The sequence below is a fragment of the Primulina eburnea genome, chromosome 11 (genome assembly GCF_022965805.1).
Source record: "Primulina eburnea isolate SZY01 chromosome 11, ASM2296580v1, whole genome shotgun sequence".
Lineage (NCBI taxonomy): Eukaryota > Viridiplantae > Streptophyta > Magnoliopsida > Lamiales > Gesneriaceae > Primulina > Primulina eburnea.
The window spans coordinates 39416538-39440633 of record NC_133111.1 but is presented as its reverse complement, the minus strand read 5'-3'; the positions used below and the strand labels follow the sequence as shown (position 1 = coordinate 39440633).

The following is a 24096-nucleotide window of genomic DNA, read 5'->3' as shown; positions in this document are numbered from 1 at the left end:
TAATTTTTTGAATTTTTTTCATTAATTTTTTAAAAAAAATGTTAAAAAAGTTAATAAAATTCGGGTTAGGCGGGTTAGATGTGTTGAGTCGGGTTATACGGATTCGTGTTCGGGTTGGGGGTTTTCGGGTTGCTTCGGGTTTGGGTTGGGTTCGGATTGAAAAAAAAAATAAAAGAAATTTCTCGGGTTAACCCGAAACCCGACCCAACCCACCCGATTGACACCTCTGTCTTATCAACCTGACAATATTTATACTATCAATAAAACAATGACTGATGAATACTAATCATCTATAACGAAGCTTTTTGTTTAATTCTAAAATTGTCCTTTCGCACATTTAATTTAATATATATTTAAATTTGATTTTTAAAAAAAAACATCATACTTAATTTTGTTGTATATGTTATATATACACACATAAAATGAGAACGTCCTATAGTCTCTCACGATATACCAAATTTTTTCGCCCTATCATACCATTTTCCCATAGTATCATTATTTTTTTGAATGCATCAAACACAATACGATAAAATACAACCTCAAATATTAAATTTAAAAATTACTCTAATCTCATATGAGAATATAAATATTTGTATTTAAATTTAATTGTTGGGTTAGTATATAATCTATTACTATTATTACGAATCTTTGTAATAGAGATAAAAGGTAAAAAATTGTGTAAGACGTTCTCATGGGGATTTGGATCTTCTACAGTGTTGAAAACACAGCATTTGGTGTTGTGCATTTTTTTACATGAAATGATCACGTGATCATCTTGTAGACATCACATCATATGAGATAAATTTAAAAAGTTGACAGATTAAATGAGATTATCACATGATCATCTCGTGTAACAAGTGCACAGTACCGAGTGTTGTGTTTTCAACACAGCAGAGGATCCAAATCCGTTTCACGGTTCGTATTTATGAGATGGATCTCTTGTTTGGATCACTCATGAAAAAGTATTACTTGTTATGCTAAGAGTATTACTTTTTAATGTGAATATGAGTAAGATTGACCCGTCTTACAGATTATGATTCGTGAGACGATCTCAAATGAGACTCACTCCAGACAAAAATAGTGTCTTGATCTATTTTTTTGTTCTTTCAATTTTGCCCTTATGTTGTACTAATATTACATTTTTTTATTTTTAATTTCAACAAATATTTTTGTTTTTATTTATTTTTTAATTACAACAATTCAAATAAGGCTTAAATTTGTTGATAGTGCGTCAAATTTCACTTTAATTCTTCGATAATTAAAAAAAATTTGTACACACCCTCTGTTTGCAAAGTAGCTAGTATGTTATAATACACCCACAAGGTGTGCGGTGTCGTTTACTTACTTTAATCCAAAGCTCAATAATGACCTTTGCATTACTTTCTGGTGGGGTGATACAAGGATAAACTGCTATATGTGCTGTCAAAACCCTTCAAGGGAAATCTTTTCTGGGACCGGGAATGGAAAAATTTGCGCTAGTTGTCTCAGCTGTGTGCGTTGCATCCGTGTTTTGTTCGTGTGGAATTGTTGGTGTTGAAGGGTACATTAAGTATGATACTGGGAGTGGGATTGTGGATGGGAAGTTGAATGTTCATCTGGTTGCTCACTCGCACGATGATGTGGGCTGGCTTAAGACAATTGATCAGTACTATGTTGGATCAAATAACAGTATTCGGGTAGGCGTAAAGTGTGAGTGGAGTTATATGAGCAGTTTCTTGAGAGGTTTCTTTTAATTTAATCTTGGTGAAAGTATCGTTCTTCTCTGTTTTCGACGCAGGGTGCTTGTGTGGAAAATATTCTGGACTCGGTTGTGTTTTCATTGCGCCGCGATCCAAATAGGAAGTTCATCTATGTTGAAATGGTAGCAGAAGTTTTTCTTTTTCCTTATGCGGTTTCTTTTGATGAAGTCAGTAAACACATGGTTTCTGTGTAAATACAGTGAACGCACATAAATTGTTGTAATGTTTCTCTTATTGGTATCAAACTAAATCTGTGAGAACTTCAGTTCATTATGGTGTCTATTGTCGGCACCCTGTCCAAATAAAGACATTACATACACGAAAGCTTTGTTGAGAACTAAAGATACCAACTAGATTGATTGTGATTCTTAACTTGTTCTAATAAGGGATCCATTAGAGAAATGTAACGTGCATTTCTTTAATTACTATGGACAACATTGTGTACTATTTCCTCTCCTATTGGTTAGATTTATAATGGATTATCTTAGAGTGCATAAGTGTGCATCCTGTTTATTATACCACTTTCTTGAAATTGTGATATGCCGCGTTGATGCAATTGGTCAGTGTTTCATTATCATAATAGTACCCTTTTCACTTGTCTGTGATGTGCGCATCCATGTAGGCATTTTTCTATAGATGGTGGAAAGAGCAAAGTCCAGAAATTCAAGCAGAAGTAAGACAGCTTGTTGATGCCGGACAGTTGGAATTCGTGTATGGTGATGCTTTTAACCCCATATGTGTGATTTTCTTGGAAAACTCTCTCATACGGTTATTCAACTGATTTGTATGTGCAGAAATGGTGGCTGGTGTATGCATGATGAAGCAACTACCCATTATATAGATTTGATTGACCAAACAACTCTTGGTCATCAATTGATAAAAAGTCAATTTAATAAGACCCCTCGTGCCGGATGGCAGATTGATCCATTTGGGCACTCTGCAGTGCAAGCTTACCTACTGGGTGCTGAGGTACAAACATACTTTCTCTGGTGAAATAAATTATATTTGATTAGTTCATATTTCATGTGTTAATTTATGTTTCTGCTGTTATCTAGCTAGGATTTGATTCTATTCATTTTGGACGGATAGATTACCAAGATAGAGCGAAACGCAAGGGAGATAAATCTCTTGAAGTCATATGGCAGGGTTCTAGGACATTGGTTTCATCTTCTCAGGTTAGGAAATGCAAATATCCGACAGTTGCTCGGAAGAAAATTTTTAATCTGCTTCATTTGGTCATTTTTAAATATGTGTTCTTGCAGATTTTTGCCAATGCATTTCCTGTTCACTATAGCCCACCCAATGGGTTTGATTTTGAAGTAAACCGTGACTTCAATCCAGTCCAGGTTCTTTGACAGAGAAGAATATTATCCAAAAGTTGAAGCTATTCTTGGTTAACATTTTGCTCAATAGTTCTTTAAATGGCAAAACGCAGGATGATCCTTACCTTTTTGACTTTAACGTTGAAGCGCGAGTTAACGATTTTATTATTGCTGCAATGACTCAGGTGAGTAAAAGAAGCAGTTCTTAACTGTAAAATGAACTAAAAAGCACACGGTATGAGTGTTGTGCATGTGGTTGTTTATTTGTCTTTGATTCACAGGCAAATGTAACAAAAACTAATCATATTATGTGGACAATGGGAGAAGACTTCCGATATCAATATGCTGAATCCTGGTTCAAGCAAATGGACAAACTTATTCATTATGTCAACAAGGTATCTTTTTTGATTGAGAAGAAAATGCAAGAATAATGCGACTTAAATAAGCATGTTGGATGATCATGTGTGTCAGTGTTTTTTGTGCTCGGCGATAAAAGTCAAAACACATAGGTATGCTGTGTACGTGTCCTATGCATACATAAACAAAATCAATATTTGCTGATATTTTTTCATTTTTGAATTGAGCCGGACAAAAAATTTACTTAATAGATCTGCGTGGCCATTACAACTTGCTTGCATCTTTGTTTTCTTTTATTTTAATTTTGGGGTTTATGGGTTTCCACTAATTAATCAAACTAGAAATGATTGTTCTAAATCCTGAATTAGTCATCAGTGCAGAACTTGTGGAGTTCGTGCCTTAAATTCTGGGAAATTAAATTTCTGATGACTCATGACTGCATGCTGTGTTCATCTTACTTCATCAAATGAGTCAGAGAGCTTACTGAAACAGGATGGCCGGGTGAATGCATTATATTCAACACCATCCATATACACAGATGCAAAACATGCTGCTAATGAATCTTGGCCGCTGAAAATTGATGATTATTTCCCGTGAGCACTATTACTAACACTTGTTCCTATTTTTTTATTCTTATTTTTATATTTAATTCGATCCAAGATACAGTTACTGTTGATTTGGAATAGATATGCAAGCAGTGATAATGCTTACTGGACTGGATTTTATACAAGTCGCCCGGCATTGAAAAGATATGTTCGTTTCCTGAGTGGATATTATCTGGTATTCTCAGCCATATTTGTACATTAATCAACAAAACTCCTCGTTGACTAATTTTTTTGCTCAGGAAACAGCTCCTGATTATGTATTTACACTTATTTAGTCATGAAACTTGTTATTTTAATTGTTCAATTTTGCAATGTATTGTGGTGGATATATCATTAAGTATAAGAACAGAATACTGCAACCATGAGTCCATGACAAGAGACGGACTCCCCAATTTCTGTCCCAGATATATTCTGCATGCTGGCAATAATCTTCTCATGTTATGGGATATATCTTTGGGTGTAGTGCATTAGTAATATTTGTGAAAGAGGTGGAATAGACATATTTTCTGCATGTGTAGGCAGCTAGGCAACTTGAATTTCTGAGGGGAAGAACATCTAGCACTGGTACTGCTGAGTTAGGTGACGCATTGGGTATCGCACAGCACCACGACGCTGTTAGTGGTACAGCTAGACAGCACACTACAGATGACTATGCAAAACGACTGGCAATTGGACTCGCCGAGGTGCATTTCTATGATATGTTCACATGACAACATCTTGCCTTGTGCTTATAAATGGGCGTAAACTTTTAAATCCTATTGAGTATTAAACTTTTAAATCCTATGAGTATTATCCAATGGTTTTATATTTTCAGGCAGAAACTGTGGTAAATTCAGCTTTGTCATGTCTGGTTGGTTCTAATTTGGGGAGGCAATGTGGTGAATCTACAGTGAAACTTAACCAGGTGACTTTTAAATTTTGTGAATTTGTTTGAGTTACCAGTGTTTCGACTGGGAGACAAAAACATTCTCTCCCTTTCATAGCACACAAGCTCAACGCTTTTCTATGTTTTTAAATAAAATTTTATAAACCATGCATTCGAAGTGACTTGATGCAAATAATAACTAACTAAGTCATGAAAAACCAAATGTTGGGTCCTTGGGCTAATTGGTTCGCTACTAAATGCGTCTACTCGTCGATTGCATGGAAACATGGGGATAATATTGGCTCACTTTGAACTATTTTTTCTGGTCACATAATATAGCTTAGAAACAAACATCTTATGTTCATTGTCAAGATTATGCTAAATTCAATTGAAATTCTTATTCAGAGCTTCATGTTTTTCAATGAATTTGGGCTTAAACATGTGGTGGTTTCTGTTGCAACTTCCTTGCACGAGAGTAAAATTTTATTTGTTTTGTCGGTGGAGAAGCAACTGGGTATTTTCTTACCTGATATTTTATTTTTCTCTTAACAACTCTTAATTGGTGAACAGTGTCAGCTACTCAATATAAGTTACTGTCCACAAACAGAAGAAGATATTCCCCAAGGAAAGAGCTTGGTAACCACTTTTTTCTGTGTATGGTCTTTTTTCAGTGTTTACATGCTCTAAGAAGTATGCTCTACATAGGTATAACTCTCTTTTCAGGTTGTTGTTGCATACAATTCATTGGGATGGACACGTACTGATATTGTCAGGATTCCTGTGAGTAACTATATTTTTCTCCTTTCCTCTCTTTGTAGTTGATCATAGCTAGAGGTTTCAGCTATCATATAGAATTTTGAATTGTTTTCTTGAAATGTGTCATTGAGCTTACTGCCTGCCGAAGTTTCCAAACTAGTTTTGTATTATGCAAGGTCATAAACTACCAGTTTACATAGGATATTCGTTTACCGCAAACTAGGTTAAATCTGGTTAGGTCTTTAGATTAAATTTGCATTCACTGTCCAAAAAAAATTTTCTTTCGAAGATATGTCATTCTGATTAAGTTAAACTTAATTGGGAAATTTGAAATTATTTTAAAATTTAGATTGTTTTGTTTTTTTCTTTAATATCCCAACAAAACATCTGGATTACATCAAGACTGAACCCCGCCCCCACCAAAAAAACAGAAAAGTGAAACAAACAAAACAAAATTTCTTCCCTTTTAAATTAGTATCAGAGGCATACGATCCCCAGTAGAGACATCAACAGGTGTTAAATCAGAGTGCCGTTGCACAACGACGTAGTTGCTTCCACGACAGCCAAAAGGATTGCCTATAATGAATACTTCAAAATATGTGATCTTTATCTAAAGGTGAGTCAATAATGTCCAGAGTATTAGTTTCTCTCTAAACAACTGTTTATTATGGGATGCATTGATCCTCCCCCTGGGAGCAAACTCTCTGTGCACCAAATTCTGGTCCCTTTCACGTTAATCTTTTGTCATCCTACCAACATTTGGTTCTACTCCTGTCAGTACTCTTGTATAATTTTGGTTAACTTATTCAAACCATTTTTTCTTAGATCTGTAATAAACCACAAACCCAAGCTGAAAATATCATTCCACACCAGTAAAGTTTGGTTAATTTTTTCTGCTCACAACAAAAGGATGAATTCTTTATTTCATCACTGCTACACAAGTGTTATTTTTTAACCTTTTTCTGCTATAGTGGGCGTTATAGAATAGTAATAATGTAACCATTATGCTCATAATGTACAGGTTAACGACTATAATCTTGTTGTCAAAGATTCCATGGGAAGCATTGTTGAGTCTCAATTTGTGGAAGTGGATAATATAACGAGTAATATTAGGAAGTTCTACGTGAAAGCATATAATGGAATTTCAGCTAAAGATGCTCCGAAATATTGGCTCGTCTTTCCAGCATCTGTTCCACCTCTGGGTTGGAATACATATTTCATTTCTAAAGCATCTCAAAAGGGTATTGCTTCAAAATATTATTCTCGGCCAGCGATTTAAAAGTGTCCGCCAGTTATGATTTTTTTTAATTGGTTTTTTACACTTGATATTTCTCACTCTTCACCGATAAGAGTCTTTGTAAAAACTAAAACATGATAGAGACTCATTCATCTTATTATTTCTGTGTGTATGGCTTACATATGGACTTTAATAATGCAGGAAATAGGAGAAATGATTCCATGTCCTTGGTGGCTCCTCCAAAGAACGAAACTGTAGAAATTGGACGAGGAAACTTGAAATTGTCTTTTTCATCAGTATCTGGGCAACTTAAAAGCATATCCAATTCCAAAACTGGTGTAAGATTCCTTAATCTAAAGGGATTATGTTATTAGAACTTTGGGGATTCATTTGCCCTTGCTTTAGTTAGTTCCCTGCACCCGAACTCCTTTGGTCACCAGTTAAAGAGCTTGCCTCATGAATGGTCTAAGAACTATTTGAAGTGAAATGGATAAGGGACAAAATATAGCTTCAATTGATGCATCTCTACATCTTACTACATGTGTTGCCAATGTTGCAGAAACATCTTTAATATCGGTTGATATTTAGTTTAATGACATATTACTTGCAAACTCCGTGCAGAAATAAACAAGACTTTTGGAGATTTCTGTTGTGTATTATTTCGTAGATACAATTACATCTTATTTAGAGTACAATGAGCTAATCTAATTCCACAAAATTGGAAGACTAAATATTATCCCACAAAAATCAGACTATTATCCTACCACGTTTACAAAATTTGACAATCCTATCAAATCACAACTAATTGATAAAATATTTACACAACTTATTATTCTGTGCACTCAATCTTAAGTCCCTTCAGCAATCTTCGAATCCAGATGAGCTCACATACTCCATGGGCCATTGACCTGTACTCAGCTTATGCGCTACTTTTGGCAACAAATGGTTGTTTCTTGCTTCGCCATGTTACCCGATTACCCCATACTTGAGTACAATATCCCAATGTCGACTTTCGATCAGTTATAGATCATGCGCAATCTGCATCAGAGAATGCACTCAGTCCTTGGTCATCACTTTTTGCGAAGAATAGACTTCTTCCAGGAATCTGCTTTAAATACGTCAATATTATGTAAACCGCGTCATGGTGACCCTGACTAGGTGAATGCATGTAATAATTAACAATTCTAACGGCAAATGCAATATCAAGACGTGTATGAGAGAGAAGATGAGCTTCCCAATGGGTCACTGATAGCTTCTTTTATGTACAGGTATCCCCTCAACATTTATCTTTTATTTCCCAACTCAACTGGTGTTTGCATCCTAACATACCAGTTTCATCCAATAGGTCCAATGTGTACTTTCAGAAATGGAAATCCCTTTCTTGCTCTTAGCGATTTTCATTTCCAAGAAATATCTCAAGGTACCGAGGTCTTTAACTTTGAACTCCTTAGCCATCATCAGCTTAACATTCTCCATTTCTTGACCGTTGTCTCCTGTGACAATTATATCATCGACGTACACTATGAAAAACTATTATCATCCATTTCTCCGAGTTTTTAACTAATAGTGTATCTTCTGTTTGCCCCTGACTGGATCTGAACTCTTGACTACTTTGGAAAATCTGTCAAACTAGGCACGTGGGGATTGTTTAAGCCCATAAAGAGGCTTGTTGAGTTTGCATACAATCTGCCTTCCTAATTTCTCCAAACTAAGGGGTTGACTCATGTAAATTTATTCTTCTAGATCGATATTAAGAAAAGCATTTTTAATGTCCAGTTGATGTAGTGGCCGATCAAGATTGGCTGCTAAGGACAAAAGTATTCTTACGGTGTTAAGTTGCGGAACAAGTGTGAATGTTTCAGTGTAATATATACCCAAGGTTGTAAATGGCGGGAGGCGGCGGCGGGGCGGTCGGTGACCGCCTACCGCCTCGGCCGCCTAGGCAGTGCCCAGGCGGTGCCTAGGCGGTTGAAATTTTTTAAGTAATTTTTTATAGATAATCATGCAATATAATCATTTTTATGTAAAATGTGCAATTAAATAATGTTTAAGCACAAAATATAATATCATCTAGATAATGTTCCAACTCCGGTTGTTTATCTTTTTCTGCCATTAATCTTCAACAATAAATCAATAATAAAATAATAAATTAATAATAGTAAAAAAATTGATTTTTGAAATCACAAAATCTGAAATCTTATAAAAAAGTATGATAAATAATAAATATGCAATGCTTAACCTAAAATCTAAATATTCTGACTTCCGGCGGCGGCGGCGAGCGGCGGGAAGTGGCAGATTGTGTGTGGACTGTGGTGGTTGAGAGTTGTGAGTTGAGAGATGAAGTGAAAATAAAAAATAAAATAAAGAAAGAGGTGTGTTAGGGTTTTAATATTTAAAATTAGTTGACTTTGACTTGGTTTTAAAATTGTTGACTAAGTTTTAAAAATTGTTGACTAGGTTTTTTAAAATTGTTAACTACTGCCTCGCCCGCCTGCTGGCCGCCTCGCCCGCCTCGACCGACTGATGGCCGCCTCGACCGCCTGATGGCCGCCTCGACCCGCCTACTCGCCGCCTCAACCCGCCTCGACACCCTCGACCCGCCTCGACAGCCGCCTCATGCATAGGCGGTGCGGTCGAGGGCCGCCTACCGCCTAGGCACCGCCTAGGCGGCCGCCTCGACCGCCATTTAGAACACTGTATATACCTTTACTTTGTGTGAATCCCTTGGAAACCAGTCGTGCTTTATGTCTCTTGATCGAATCATTAGCTTTATACTTGACTGTAAACACCCATTTTGCACCTTACAATGTTGTGGCAATTCTACCAAGCTCCATTTGTTATTCTGTTGTAGGGCACACATTTCTTCTAGCATTGCAGATTTCCATTCGGGAAAATTTAAAGCTTTTTGATTTGACCTAGGAATAGAGACACTAGACAATTTTGAAGTAAAGGCACAAAATGAAGAGAAAAGATCCGAGTAAGAGACAAAATTAGAAATATGGTGTTGAGTGCAAGATCGTACACCTTTTCTAATTGCTATAGATACATTAAGATCATGAGTGATACCTGATGATGGGGAATCTACTACCGGTTTGTGTTATTGACTGTGGTTAGGATTCACGACATCTTTAGTTATCTGAGACTTGTCCCGTCCTGAGTTGACGTGTCCCACATCGGTTAGCAAGAGTTTTCTTGGGAGTTGGCACGAGGACGTACAGTCTAAAGGGGTCTGGAATGCCTGGAAGTGCCCTGGAGTGCGGGTTAACGAAGGAGTTGGCACGAGGACGTACAGTCTAAAGGGGTCGGGAATGCCTGGAAGTGCCCTGAAGTGCGGGATAACGAAGGGCACGAAGACGTGCAGTCTAAAGGGGTCGGGAATGATGTGTCCCACATCGGTTAGCAAGAGTTGTTTTGGGCAAAATATATATGAATTCACAATCTTCCTCTCATGAGCTAGCTTTTGAGGTGGAGTTGGGTGGATTCATATCATGAGTAGATATAGATTTTTTTGTGGTGTTGGTTCTGTTCCTGCTTTGACACATGAGTGCTGGTTTTTTGTATGGAAGGGTTGGTCAGGTATAAGTCAGGGCAAGAGGCCAGTGTAAGGTCGAAGGGTATACCAAAAAGAAGAGGAGTGTCCCAACCAGCTTCATCAGATGTCTCCCTCTGAAGCAAAGATTGAGAGAAAAAAAGTGTCTTCGAAGAAGGTGGCATCATACGAGATATGCATCTTTCGAGTGTTGGGACAATAACATCGGTAACCTTTTTGGGAAAGAAAATAACCCACAAATATAGTTCTAATGGCTCGAGTATCAAGTTTACCGCGATTGTGATTCTTTGACATGCACAGATGCTAGGCACCCAAATGTAGGTGAGTGGAGAGATGGACATAGGGTAATTGTTTAGGGAGGAAAGACAATGAAGTCTGGAAGTTAAGTGGATGGCTAGGCGATTAACGAGAAAGGCAAACATTCCCCTATAGGTTTTTGGGAACATTCATGGTGAACATAAGAGCACGAGCAATTTCTAGAAGATGGTGATTCTTGTGTTTTGATAACCCGTTTTGTGGGGGAGTATCTACGCAAGAACTCTCGGAATAATACCATGGGCTTTCAGATAGTAACCGTGGGTGGTATTGAAGTATTTTGTACCATACTTTCAGTATGTTGTGTAGCTAAGAAATCTGTTATTACGGACATACTTTTTTCCTTACTTTTAATATCCTTCTTACCATACTAAGTGTAAGGATTTTCTCCACTAACTTGTCAAGTCAATCAATTTAGATTCTAGCATAATTTATAGCTCTATGTATTTATGTAATTTTCGAATATTTTAGGAAATAAAGGCTCAATTAAATTTTTTTAGAAGAAGAAATATACGACTTTTCTTAGGTGTGCTTATTTTTTTTAGGGTTTGGTAGGCTTTTCTTCTATTTTTCTTTTTTATTTTAAAGATTTTAAAAGAATGGACCAAAAAAACCTCACTCTAGAGGGATCGCTTGGTGGCGCCTCTCGCCTAATAAAATAAATTTAAAACAATGGACGAAAAAAACCTCACTCTAGAGGGCTCGCCTGGTGGTGCATGTCGCCTTTAGGCGAGAGGAACTCAAGACTACCCTTAACTAAGTCAAGAAAGGGGACAAAGTGGGTTTTACCAGATTGGGTGACCGAGCATGACCCAACAGGTGGACTTGGAGATGGGTTGAGTGAGGAATGACTCAGAAGACGACAATATTTTTCAGTTTGTTCTATATGTTCCTTTGTGAAAGGTGCATTGATGTATGAGGAAAAACATGCTGTTCTTGGGCTGTTTGGTCTTGGAAACCACGACCATTGGGTCTTTTGTGGCTTCCATTCTGCTGGTTTGTCGTGGATTTCCCAATGCTTGTCTTTGGTATGTCTGGAACGCTGACAATGTTCGCATCAAGGCGTTTGGCCTGACGCGGCCCCTGGCTATTGGGTTGATTGGAGATCAAGGCAGAAGCCTCAGATGCAGCAGGTGTGGCTAGTAAAGGAAGCATGACTTTGCGATGCTTTTCTTCTCGTCGAACTTCTGCAAACGCATCCTTGGGAGATAGAAATGGGTTTCGCGCAACCACACATCCCCGAACATCATCGAGTTCCCGATTTAGTCCTGCCAAGTAATCGAAGGCACGTTTTTTCTCAAGATTTTGACGAATTTTGACACTGCATTCAGTACATGTTTGAGTGTTGTCGAGAAAAAGATCCAACTCTTGCCACAGGTTTTGAAGGTCCTTGCAGTATTGTATCACGGAATTAGAACCTTGCTGCATGTCCTTAGTTTTGATCGAAGCTCGAAAATCTTGTGAGGCATTTCCAAGGTCGGAATACATCCGACGAGTAACATTCCAGACTTCTTTTGCTGTTTGAAACCACAAGTAGAGACGGTTAATGTGTTGTTCTCCATGGAATTGATAAGCCATGTGAGGGCAATTGAATTCTCAGCAACCCAAGTTTGGTATGAGTGTATGACGGGTTTGACTTATTTGGTGATGCCAGTTCTCCTGGTGAGATAACCTATTTTTCCACTGCCACATATCGCAATCTTGACTGATTATGCCCGCCATAAATAATTATGGCCATTGAGTTTGTGGGCAGCAATTTGGAGAGACGACATCTCTCTCCGAAAAGCGGAGCAAAGGTAGCCGGCGATTTCTCGATAGTGGACGCATCGGAGGAGGACGAAAATTTGGATGAGTCCGATGACATTGTTCAAAGATGAGGAGGCAAACAAGCTGTTAGATGGCGAATTGACTTTCAAACCCTAGGCTCGTGATACCATGCAGAAATAAACAAGACTTTTGGAGATAAATGTTGTGTATTATTTCATAGATACAATTACATCTTATATAGAGTGCAATGAGCTAATCGAATGCCACAAAATCATAAGACTAAATATTATCCTACCAAAATCAGAATATTTTCGTACCATGTTTACAATTTTGACAATCCTATCAAATCACAACTAATTGATAAGATATTTACACAATCTTTTTCATATTATTCCACACTCCGTCTACCAAAGGCGGTTGAAACTTAGGTACCAGATCTTGTGCTTCTTGGAGAATCTAACATAGCATTAATCTTAGGATAGTTCATCAAAATACACTTCATCTGTGTGATTCATTGGACAAATTCAAAAAAAAAAAAAAGTCATCTGGAAATCATTCACTTTGCTAAATTATGTGTTATTTATTACAGTAATTGAAACATTTTGTCCATCCCGACTCATAATTTTTCCACAAATAGCAATTGAGGAAAGAAAAGGATTCATGGACGATCATAGGTAATCTGGATTTGCTTATGGGTTTAGATTACAAAAAAAAATATTAAAATTTATGACCTTACTTAACTCATAAACATAAAGAGGTCATTTTAAAATAGATATATATATATATATATATATATATATATATATACACACACACACACATACATACATACTGAGTGAAGCTCAATTAACAAATTTTCCCTTTCGTTATCAGAGGAAAATGTGAACTGAACTGCTGTAATTCATATGAATTCATCTGCATTCCTGGAAAATTCTTCAAGCCAATACTCTGGGCAATGTTATGGAGGAATCTTGATGATGCTTTATAGAATTCTTTATTTGTTTCCGGCCAACTTTCTTGATTGCTGACAGAAAGTGTCATATCTATATATTGCTCAAAATGCTGGAGCCATGTTAACCATCTATTGCATTATTATGCATTTTAGCCACAACTTTCAAAATGTTTCAGCTTTTCTCAGAACTTCCAAATGAAAAAATTTAATGCGTCCAACTGTGAACGAAAAGCCATTCATCAATTTTGTTTCTTGAAGCTTTGCTGCTATACTTTCTATCTTCGATGTACTCACTCTAGGAGACTCCTTGATCAAATGTCTTCATCAGTTTCCGATTAATGCTGTTATACCAGATTGATGTACCAATACAACAAAGCTATCTTTGGTATTCTTCTAGCGAGGGAGATGCAGATGCCCAGGTACATACGTTTGAAATTAGTTATTTAGGATTGTTCGGACAGTCTATCATTTGAGTGAAAGAAGTAACTGCAATAAGTTGATGCATATCACACTTTGCAGAGTTCCGGTGCTTATATTTTCCGACCCAATGGAATGCCTACTTCGGTGGTATCTGGATCAGTAAGTATTTTCCCTTGGACAAGAGTATGTGTTCTTCATGTTAGAGGTGAAATGCCTCTCGAACTCAGAGTTATTTCGAGCTTGAAACTATAGTGGATATTTAACTTCCTCCTCAAAAAGGTTATAAATTTGATGCTTACAGGTTCCTCTGAAGATTGTACGGGGACCACTAGTTGATGAAGTACACCAGCAATTTGCTTCCTGGATCTACCAGGTTAAGCATTTAAATTTAGTTTATTAATGGTGAAAGCTCTTATTGTTTCAAAGTTCCATGCATCTTCATCCAGTTGGCTCACTTAGAATGACGAACTATATTCTTTCATTTTCAGGTTATTAGAGTTTATAAAGATAAAGATCATGCTGAAGTTGAATACACGGTGAGTGATTCTTGGATCATTACCATTTTCCATGTGATTGTATTGCTTTTCTACACCTCAAGGAACATATGACTTGCTAATCTTGTCATCCTTTATTTGTGACTTGTTCGGATGTGTTAATTTTATTTGAAGATTGGTCCAATTCCTATAGACGATAGTGTTGGAAAAGAGGTTATTACAAGAATGGTGACTAATATGGTCACTGACAAAGTGTTCTACACTGATTCCAACGGAAGGGACTTTCTAAAACGGGTATGTTTTGTCTTATTATTCTCCTCACATGTACTTTGACTATGTGTCAGAACCTAGATTTGTCAACTAAAAAAAAAAGAACCTAGATTTGTGAGCTAATGTACTTTGCATTCTGTTATCAGATTTTGTTTTCCAACTACTCAAGAACAACTGATGTAGGTGTTTGGATGGAAGTGAGTAGTTAAAGCGATTGAGTTTTGTGTTCTCATCTTTATATCTTTTTTCTAGTGTACAGCATTATAGCAATTTAGTCTACAACTTGCCACTGAAGATAGTTATTTTGAAAACAAATGATAGTTATTACTTAAAGTTTAAATTTAATATTTCACAACACCAGCGTAATATAAATGCTGATTTTAAATTGTAAAAAATTTTGAGTGTCTTAATTTTCCTAAAACTTTTTGTTAAAAAAGTACAGCACAGTGGTTTTACAGTATGTCCAATTCCAAAATACTAGACTTTTAAAATGAGATAATTGGATAAGAATTGAGATTTAGCTCATGATGTGATAACAAACTCTGGTTCATTTTGTAGAAAAAAAAACCACCAGAGTATGATTGGGAGATATGTTTGTCAATAACTCAAAATAAGTGCATGTACAGAGAAGACATGTTCTTTACCTCTAGAGTTACAAGAGTGAGTGTATGGATGTATTGGGGTGGGAGGATATGGAAAGCATGTATAACCACACTAAACTTCCTTACAAGCGTTGATTTGTGCCAAAAATTATCTTCGGATTGTGAGAGTTTACTCTGTATGATTGACCTTCTATCAGTTGTGACAAAAGTTTGGGGTTAACTGAGGTACTAGGAACGTTCTTATGTGTAGTGCAAGAAAAAATCTTGAAGGGTGCAATCTATCGATTGCATTGGTATTTGCCATTGTCTCTTTGTGGGATAAAGAAAAGCAGCACTTGGTTAATGAGATGCTACCTTTAGGGTATCGAATTAAGTTTGCATCAAATGACCCATATTTATTATCGCATGTGGGGACCATGAAAAGAATCATAGACCCCAATGTAAGAATAAATGTGAATTTGGATACACCCTCGGGGCAATACTCTGATGGCAAGTTGAACTCAACCGCAGCACTTCACGATGGTATGTGAGCTGCATCTTACCTTGTACAGCTACCTTCATAATCCCAGTCATGTGGCGTGGTCTAAGTCTAACCCCTTTTGTGCCAAAGAAAAAGGGAACTGTGTTGCAGTCCCTTAATAATAACCTCTGGAATCTCACATAGTGTGTGATTCTTCTTTACCTGGATTCACCTTAAGTCTGATTAGTTGCTGGAGGTAGATTGTGAGATTCCAACTTGTCTAACACTGTTTGGGCAAGGAAATCCGATTTGCAAGAAATAGGTAAAAGACGTATGAGTTCATCTGTTTGTGCAGTTGATTTGTCAGAATTTGATTTTCACCGCATGATGCATTTGTTGGGTTGAGAGGTCAGTAATTCGCTCCAGCTGCCGCAAGCTCTCCTTCACCTTGGAAAAACCAAATTGTTTACGCATAATGGTTGCGTTGCAGATTTTGCTGGTCTTATAGTAAATTGATAGTAGAGTCTCATGTATATTCTCTGAAAGGAACCTTGTTACTTGTCTTGTTGGTAAATTCCATTACATTAATATTCCGACCTGAATTTGACTTCTTCATCTTGCAATTTTTCAGGTTAGAGATTACAGGGCTGACTGGCCTCTCATTGTTACTCAACCTGTTGCAGGGAACTACTATCCAGTAACTTTCCCCTTCCCTATCTTGTTACTTTCATAATTCTAAATATAAGATTGCAAACACCCTATTCACATGCATTCACTATCACCGGTATATGCCCTGTAGCTGGTTCTTGTTTTATAAGAAAATTTTGGTCCCCTTCATCAGTTGTGACTTTTATTTATTTCCCCCTAAAATGGAACAGCTATATGGTTATGTTCATGGTTAAAAAAAATGGCAATGTGTTTTCAGATCAACCTTGGTATTTTCATGGAGGATAAGCAATCTGAGTTCTCTGTTTTGGTTGATCGGGCCACTGGAGGATCTAGCATTAATGATGGAGAAATCGAATTGATGCTTCACAGGTCTACAAATGATTACAAATTTTTTCTATAATATGTTTCTGTTATTAGTAGAATAAGTCTAACATGTTTCAGTGCTATCATCATCCAGGCGTATCTTAAAGGATGATTCTAAAGGAGTTGGCGAACCCCTTAATGAAACTGTATGTGCCAACAATGCATGTGAAGGACTCACGGTATGATAAGATGAAGTATATGTTTTGAGTGATTACATGTTTTTATTATCTTATGCGTAAACTGTTGTCCCAACTGATAAAGCTCGAGGCTCCTAGCTTTGTATTTAAGGTTCTTTGACCATTAAGCTCTCATTATTTCTCTCAATAGGAATATGGTGCATATCAAATAACCAGTTTAACCACTCTTCCCCATGAGCTACCCAACACAATGATGCTAGTGTGTGTGATTTTCAGACTATTTTGAATTTGCATTTGTTTGCTAGGGAAAATATAAATGGGTGTTAAAGGAAAACAAAAGGTATCCTCCCTGGTCTATTGATTATGAGAAAAGACATCTCAGACTATCTGAGAAATTAAAAGTCAGAATTCAAGCATCTCTTTATAGTATGCAAGGGAAACCTTGAATTGAAATCTGACGTTATCAGTGTCCAGCATTTTTAATAACCTAATATGGTTTTATATTATTGGAATTAATCTTTTTTCTCTGCTTTTTAGATTGTTTGGGCTGGTTAATAAGTCCACACTTTTCTCTTGCACATGGAACATAGAATTAGCTTCAACTCTCTAGCTCACGACACTGAAGCTGTACAGCCTCATGGCCTTGAGTGTGATGTACGACTTACTGTCTGTTACCAAACTCAAGAGCTAAAGGAAGGAAGCATTATGACCCCAAAATAAGAGTGGAGATAAGTTTAAAATATTGACAACAGGAAACTGCATCAATATAAGAATCCATATGTGATGTTATATTGTTCGAATTTTATGTTATTTTTTTTTGAAAAGAAACAATATTAATAATATAAATCGATTGTTTACAACGGCGGATAAGTAATCCGCCAAATATTACAAACACCCAATTACAAATTCAAAAGGAATTATCACGACCAAACATAATTCCAGTCCCTAACTAAATCCGAGATACTGAGATGGTTGAATTCTGGCAAAACCACCAACCAACTTGCAACTCGGAATTTTATGTTATCCCAGATTTCTTCTACCGCCTCCGCTTGATCTTGAAAAATTCTTTTGTTGCGCTCCAACCATAAATTCCAGAATATGCACTGCACTGTCAAATACCAGAAAGTAGTTTGTCTTCTCCCAGCTTGCAGACTTGGCTTTAGCACAAACATGTCTTTTGCTTTCTTTGGAAACGTCCATTGAAATCCCATTGCTTGTATCACCTTGATCCAAATGCTATAAGAGAATGGACAATGTAGTAGCAAATGATCTTGATTTTCTTCATCTGACCTGCAAAGGCAACACCAATTCGGGCGTAGTGCACATGTCGGCCATCTTTTTTGCATGGATTCTCCTGTTTGCAATTTCCCCAAAGCCACTATCCACGAAAACACATGAACCTTTGTAGGTATAGGTACATCCCAGATGTTGCGACCGAATGAGAAGAAACTGGGACTTGGGTTATTAAAAAAAAACTTATAGAATGACCCAACCGAAAACACTCCCGACGAATCCCCCAACCAAACTCTATAATCCCCAACACCCCACTGGACCCTCACCGATTGTAAGATCCCTAACAAGGCCATAAAGTCATGTTCTTCCCTCTCGTTGAACCCTCGTCTAAAAGCTAAGTCCCAGCTAGTTATGTGTGTGCCATTTCTCTGTGATTGATCTACGAAAAACTGAATAGGCTTATTATTAACAGAAGAGATTAGAAACAAAGAAGGAAAACGCTCTTTAAATGGCACCCCCCCAACCCACTCATCCTCCCAGAAGCGAATAATGTTACCCTCTCTGAAAACTCCTCTCACTAACTGTTGAAAAGCCGGGAAAGATCGAGAAATGCACTTCCAAGGACTTCTAAACGTCACATTAACCGCCAACCCCAAGTCCCATCCATTAAAATGAACACCATACAGACTGCTTATAACCTTTTTCCATAGTGTATTTCTTTCCACCGACCCTCTCCACCACCATTTTCCAAGTAAAGCTTTGTTACGTAATGAAACATTTCCCAGTCCCAGACCTCCCCTATCTTTTGGCAAGCACACTTGTTCCCACCCCACCACATGACAATGACTTTCCCCATCAGCTCCATCCCAAAGAAAATTTCTCATTATTTTTTCCATCTTGAGTGCCACTTGATTTGGCACTAAAAATAATGACATAAAATAAGAGGGCATTGCGCACAAAACCGCCTTGATCAAAGTTAGTCGACCCCCCCTTGAGAGAAAAGATTTCTTCCAACTTGCTAGCTTTTTTGTCATCTTGGATATTACCGGTTCCCAAAAATCCATTGCCCTCGGGTTTCCTCCCAAAGGAATCCCCAAATATCTAATTGGCCAATTCCCTTTTTTACAACCAATTACACTTGACAAAGCATCAATATCATCATCCAATCGGTTGAGTCCTAACAACTCACTTTTTTCCCAATTTATCTTCAGTCCAGAATGTTGGCCGAATGTGTTTAGTATATCCACAATTGCCAACAAGTGCTGCTGTGACTTTGCAAAGAATAATGTATCATCCGCAAATTGGATGTGAGAGATTTCAATCTTATGCCTCCCTACCTCCAGTCCTTCAACAACATTATCCACCTTTGCCTTATCAATCATCCTTCCCAACCCATCGACAACGAGGTTGAAGAGGAATGGAGATAGAGGATCTCCCTGTCTAAGTCCTCTCTCGCCTTTAAATTTTCCGCAAGGTTTCCCGTTAATGAATATAGAGAAAGATACGTTTGAAACGCAACACCTGATCCATCTTCTCCATCTCGCACCGAATCCTTTTTTCCTCATCACATACTCCAAAAAATTCCAGTCAACCTTATCATAAGCCTTCTCCAAATCAACTTTGAAAACCCATCCCTCTTTTTTATTTTTCCGATAAGCCTCTACCGTTTCGTTAGCAATTAGGCAACAATCCAAAATCTGTCTTCCCTTGATGAAGGCACTCTAATTTTCCGCAATCGTGGAACTCATGACTTTCTTCAATCTAATTGCCAGTACCTTTGCTAAAATCTTATACAAACTTGTGATCAAGCTAATGGGCCTGAAATTGTTTATCTTGAGGACATTTTTTTTTTCGGGATGAGACAAATATAAGTTTCGCTAGTAATAGCATTAACAACCCCTGTCTCGAAAAATTCAGTGAAAACTTTCATTACATCCTCCTTCACCGTATCCCAATTTTGTTGGAAGAAAGCCTTTCTCTTGCACAAAGGGCGTAGAATTAGCTTCAGTTTCTCTAGCTCAACATTGAAGGACAGCCTCATGGCCCTGAGTGCCATGTATGACTCATTCTCAGTTACCAAACCCAAGAAATTAAATAAAGAAGCATTATGATCCCAAAATAAGAGGGGAAATAAGGGTTAAAATATTGACAACTGAAAATTGCATCAATTTAGATGCCCAAAGCTGTAGGAGAGCAAAGGGATTAATGCGTTTTTTATTAAGAAAGCGGATTTGTTGCATCTCTTTTAGGTTCGAGGAAATTATTATATCGGCATTAATGAACTTGGTGCTGGAGCTCGTTGGAGGCGAACAACTGGTCAAGAAGTCTATTCACCTCTTCTTTTAGCCTTTTCTCATGAGGTATATATGGTCTTTTAACATGGATATGAGACATTAGTCCTGCAATCTAATTATCCAAAATGAATTTCTGCAGAACTCTGAATTCTGGAAGTCTTCTTATTTGACAACGGCAACTACTATGGATGCAAACTATAGTTTACCTCTTAATGTTGCATTAATAACTCTTCAGGTGATTGGTTACATTGGCATATGTTCTATGAACGATTTCTTTCCACTTATACTTTGGCTATTTTGCTTTCCAGGATTTGGTCGATGGAAGTGTGCTCCTTCGTTTGGCCCATCTGTATGAGGTGACACATATAATTTATTTGCAGTTGTGTTTGTTCATTCATCATTTTATCTGTATTTGATGTCATTAGCATGAGTCAATGCACATTTGCAACTAAAAGTTTTGTGCACTTCCTTGAATGGGAATGAACGCCATATTGAAGAAACATATCCTCTGACATGATTGTGATGTCCTTCAAATAATTTCTTTGCCACATTATATTCATGGATATATTGTCCCAGGCTGGTGAAGATCCTGATTACTCAACACTTGCCAAAGTTCAACTGAAGAGGATGTTTGCTGGAGAAAAGGTTTGTGTGTTGTGTACTGCACCGAAGTATTTATATGCAAACAACTACAGAAAATGACACCAGTATTTTGTGAATATTAAATAAACCCGTGACAAGCATCAAGTGGATATTTGTATGCTTCTGGTATTGACTTGAAATTGTATCTCAGATAAAGACGCTCAAGGAAACAAGCTTATCAGCGAATCAAGACAAGTCTGAGATGAAGAGATTGACGTGGGAAGTTAAAGAAGAAGTTGAAGCCGAGGCAGCAGCAGCTCCGGTTAGAGGTGGTCCTGTGGACATGTCAAGTCTTACGGTCGAGCTTGGTCCCATGGAGATCCGGACTTTCCTCCTAACATTTGAAAAAAGCCAAGAATCTCCACCCTCTGATAGCAAGAGCAGTGCTTAATTGCACCTTTCTTGAGTTCTCGATTAACGAATAAATGATAGTATGAAGATCTCTTCTTTGAACCGGGAATAAATGTAGACTGTCTTTGATTCGTTGGTCGTGTCATAAAATAGTTGAATTTGACGCAGTTGAAAAATAATGATTGGGGATGTTTGCGTTGTAGTGCAATTGGCTTGTCAGCAATGTTTCAGACATATTTTTCCCTGAAATTCTGTGGTTCACTTTGTGTATAGTTTCATGCTACACAAATATAGTGTATTTTTGTTATATATGAGAATAGTTTTCAAAAAGGATATTTAAATGACCGGATAACATGTAAAACTTGCCAAATTAAAACTTCTTTAGTAGTAAATCCCCTATCAGTGAGATACCACATTAGGCTATTGCTATAATTGGAGATCTAAAAATTATCATGATGAAAATATGTGAGGTTCATGTTTGATCAACATTGTGTTCCATTTTTCCTTTTCCCTTACTGAAATAATCGACATGTTTTTTTTAATCTTTTAAGATGAGGGCGATTGTGTTCAATTAATCAAAATTCTATTTACCCTATGCTTTCATTAATTGTTGATATCAAAATATGCTGCACGCAAGGATTAGATTTTCTCTTCTACTAAACCTTTGAATGCTTTAATTCGGTTTTTAAAAACTAAGTTTTGGTTAATTCGGTTAGTGACAAAATAACTTTTTAATCATGTTATATTCGACTAAGTTTGATAAAAATTGAATCAATTTCTTTTAATATTCGAAAAATTTACATTATATTAAATCTGGAATAAATACATCAAAATCAATACAAGAATAGATGAAACTCATCCTACCAGATTAGGCATAGAAACAACCTCCTTAGCAAGATCATGAGAAGCTTGATTCGCTAAAACAAAAATAGTGAAATGAACATTCAATACAAGAAGTTTACGATCTTCGACAATCAAACCCAAACTTGAAAATTTTGGCTATGGAGAGTTCATCGTTTCAATTACCTGGAAAGAGTCAGTTTCGATGATAATATTCGACAAACTTAAGTTCTTTAGCCAACTAAGAGCTTCTCTAATATACCCATTTTATGGGGGAATTTTCCATCTCACATCTCCCTGCTGTCTCTAGAAATGTTGGTGATTAACATCAACAGTCTTTGCTACCTGCCATTGAAAATGAAGATTCAAAGCATACTGGAATATCATAGTAACATGTTTACATTTTCCCTTCCAAATCACCTCATTACGGTTCTGCCAAAGGCACCACGTGACTACTGCAATAATTTCAATATCTTTTTATGCTCAAAAGTTTTCATCTTTGCTTAGCTAGAAGGGCTAAACCCATTCTTCCTCCTTTTCTCATTAAGTGAGATGCTATTTATAGACACTGCCCCAGAGTATATTTAAAGGTGGATATTTATCGATATATATGAGGTCTACTATTTTTTCAGTGAGCCTCACAAATATTGATAAATCTTCACACTTAGATGCATTATTGAGATAAAACTTGTAAAAGTGGCATGGAAATTTTCCCTTTTCTCCTACTAAATTTGGTCCAACTTTGACACCAGATACCTCTCCCATTCTGCCTTGAAACACCAAAAGAAATTCATTTGTGTTCCAACTTTGTTAGTTGTCTCACATGGATTGGACAAAATCCCGAGAGTTGCATATATGGAATTGGACAATCCTTCCCCCTTGAGCTAACTTTTAGGATTGAGTTAAATTCAAGTCTCAGTCTTAACAAACTGGTCACACCATAAAGTAGGAAGTGCAAATACACTCGTAACATATGATGGGGAGAGCTTACACTAGAAGCGTTACTTAAATTAAAAAAGAGCGTTTTAAGTAACACGTAGCGATATTTGCGCGGGAATATTAAGATTTTTAGTTTCTTCTCCTACATGAGACTCTTCTGTCTGAACAAGCTTTTCAACAATGGCGTCCCAGGAACCTAACCCTACCCCATTGTTGTTGGATCTCGGTTTTCTCGTACCCAAACGCAGCGGAAGTTTTAAAATTTTTATTTTATTTTGACAATCAAAATATATTTGTTTGAGCACTCGTATGGTTTTATAATTAAACATACATAGGATGTTTAGTTTTTACCTTTAGTGAATTTCACTTGGCTCTAACTACGCCGGTATAAGCGAACGTAGCTCTTGTTGTAATTTTCACGTACGTTCTTCAAATTTTCTTTCTTCAATCTCCTAATCCTGTCTGCGACTGGATTACTTGTTCCTCTTCTAATTTACACTAGAAAGTGTAGAAGGATTTATCGTTGGAGATTAAAAATCGAGAGGTGGCTCAACCCTTAAATTTATTCAAGGTGGCCGAAATATTTTTGAGGGAGAGGAGTTTTCATGGGTTGGATTGTAGCCAAACTCGTTCCATACTCACCTCATTAACATCTCTAAATATAAGCCTCAATTCTTAGGACAAGTTAGATCATGAATCTGAATTTACGATTATGTCCCTTGGAATCATGGGCACTCCCTCCTAATTTGAATAATAATTATTATTGCTCATACATATATTCAGGCCCTTCGAATTCTGTGGTTACAAAATTACCCTCATGAAATTACGATTCTGTTCCTGCTGACGCATAATAGAATCTTGTACCGTAGTACTTGCTTTTTTCCACTTTCCTTAAAATCCAAACGGTAAAATTCTCT

The 24096-nt window shown here is 37.0% G+C and overlaps 1 protein-coding gene and 1 long non-coding RNA gene across 3 annotated transcripts in view; one reads left to right on the top strand and one right to left on the bottom strand.

Moving 5' to 3' along the window:
- Window positions 1–21672, top strand: part of LOC140805955 (alpha-mannosidase-like) — a 41150-nt gene extending 19478 nt beyond the window's left edge. Inside the window, exons 1-29 of one of the 2 annotated variants that reach the window (XM_073162343.1) lie at window positions 1335–1676; window positions 1778–1861; window positions 2362–2450; window positions 2534–2708; window positions 2795–2914; window positions 3002–3085; window positions 3175–3246; window positions 3343–3456; window positions 3911–4011; window positions 4105–4198; window positions 4542–4706; window positions 4838–4927; window positions 5459–5524; window positions 5612–5668; window positions 6666–6885; window positions 7083–7219; window positions 13819–13884; window positions 13985–14044; window positions 14187–14258; window positions 14374–14421; window positions 14554–14673; window positions 16343–16408; window positions 16637–16749; window positions 16838–16922; window positions 20363–20473; window positions 20547–20642; window positions 20716–20763; window positions 20984–21052; window positions 21201–21672. In XM_073162343.1, coding sequence (XP_073018444.1) covers window positions 1461–1676; window positions 1778–1861; window positions 2362–2450; window positions 2534–2708; window positions 2795–2914; window positions 3002–3085; window positions 3175–3246; window positions 3343–3456; window positions 3911–4011; window positions 4105–4198; window positions 4542–4706; window positions 4838–4927; window positions 5459–5524; window positions 5612–5668; window positions 6666–6885; window positions 7083–7219; window positions 13819–13884; window positions 13985–14044; window positions 14187–14258; window positions 14374–14421; window positions 14554–14673; window positions 16343–16408; window positions 16637–16749; window positions 16838–16922; window positions 20363–20473; window positions 20547–20642; window positions 20716–20763; window positions 20984–21052; window positions 21201–21440 — 3078 coding nt within the window. In that variant the 5' untranslated portion in view covers window positions 1335–1460 and the 3' untranslated portion in view covers window positions 21441–21672. Of the gene's footprint in view, window positions 1–1334; window positions 1677–1777; window positions 1862–2361; window positions 2451–2533; window positions 2709–2794; window positions 2915–3001; window positions 3086–3174; window positions 3247–3342; window positions 3457–3910; window positions 4012–4104; window positions 4199–4541; window positions 4707–4837; window positions 4928–5458; window positions 5525–5611; window positions 5669–6665; window positions 6886–7082; window positions 7220–13818; window positions 13885–13984; window positions 14045–14186; window positions 14259–14373; window positions 14422–14553; window positions 14674–16342; window positions 16409–16636; window positions 16750–16837; window positions 16923–20362; window positions 20474–20546; window positions 20643–20715; window positions 20764–20983; window positions 21053–21200 lie in introns of those variants that run through there. The other variant, XM_073162342.1, reaches the window with a different exon arrangement.
- Window positions 10499–11565, bottom strand: LOC140805959 (uncharacterized). Its single transcript, XR_012112399.1, has 2 exons — window positions 11434–11565; window positions 10499–11360 (listed from the first exon to the last, which is right to left on the bottom strand). It is a non-coding gene; the product is annotated as an uncharacterized lncRNA (long non-coding RNA).
- Window positions 21673–24096: the final 2424 nt, after the last annotated feature.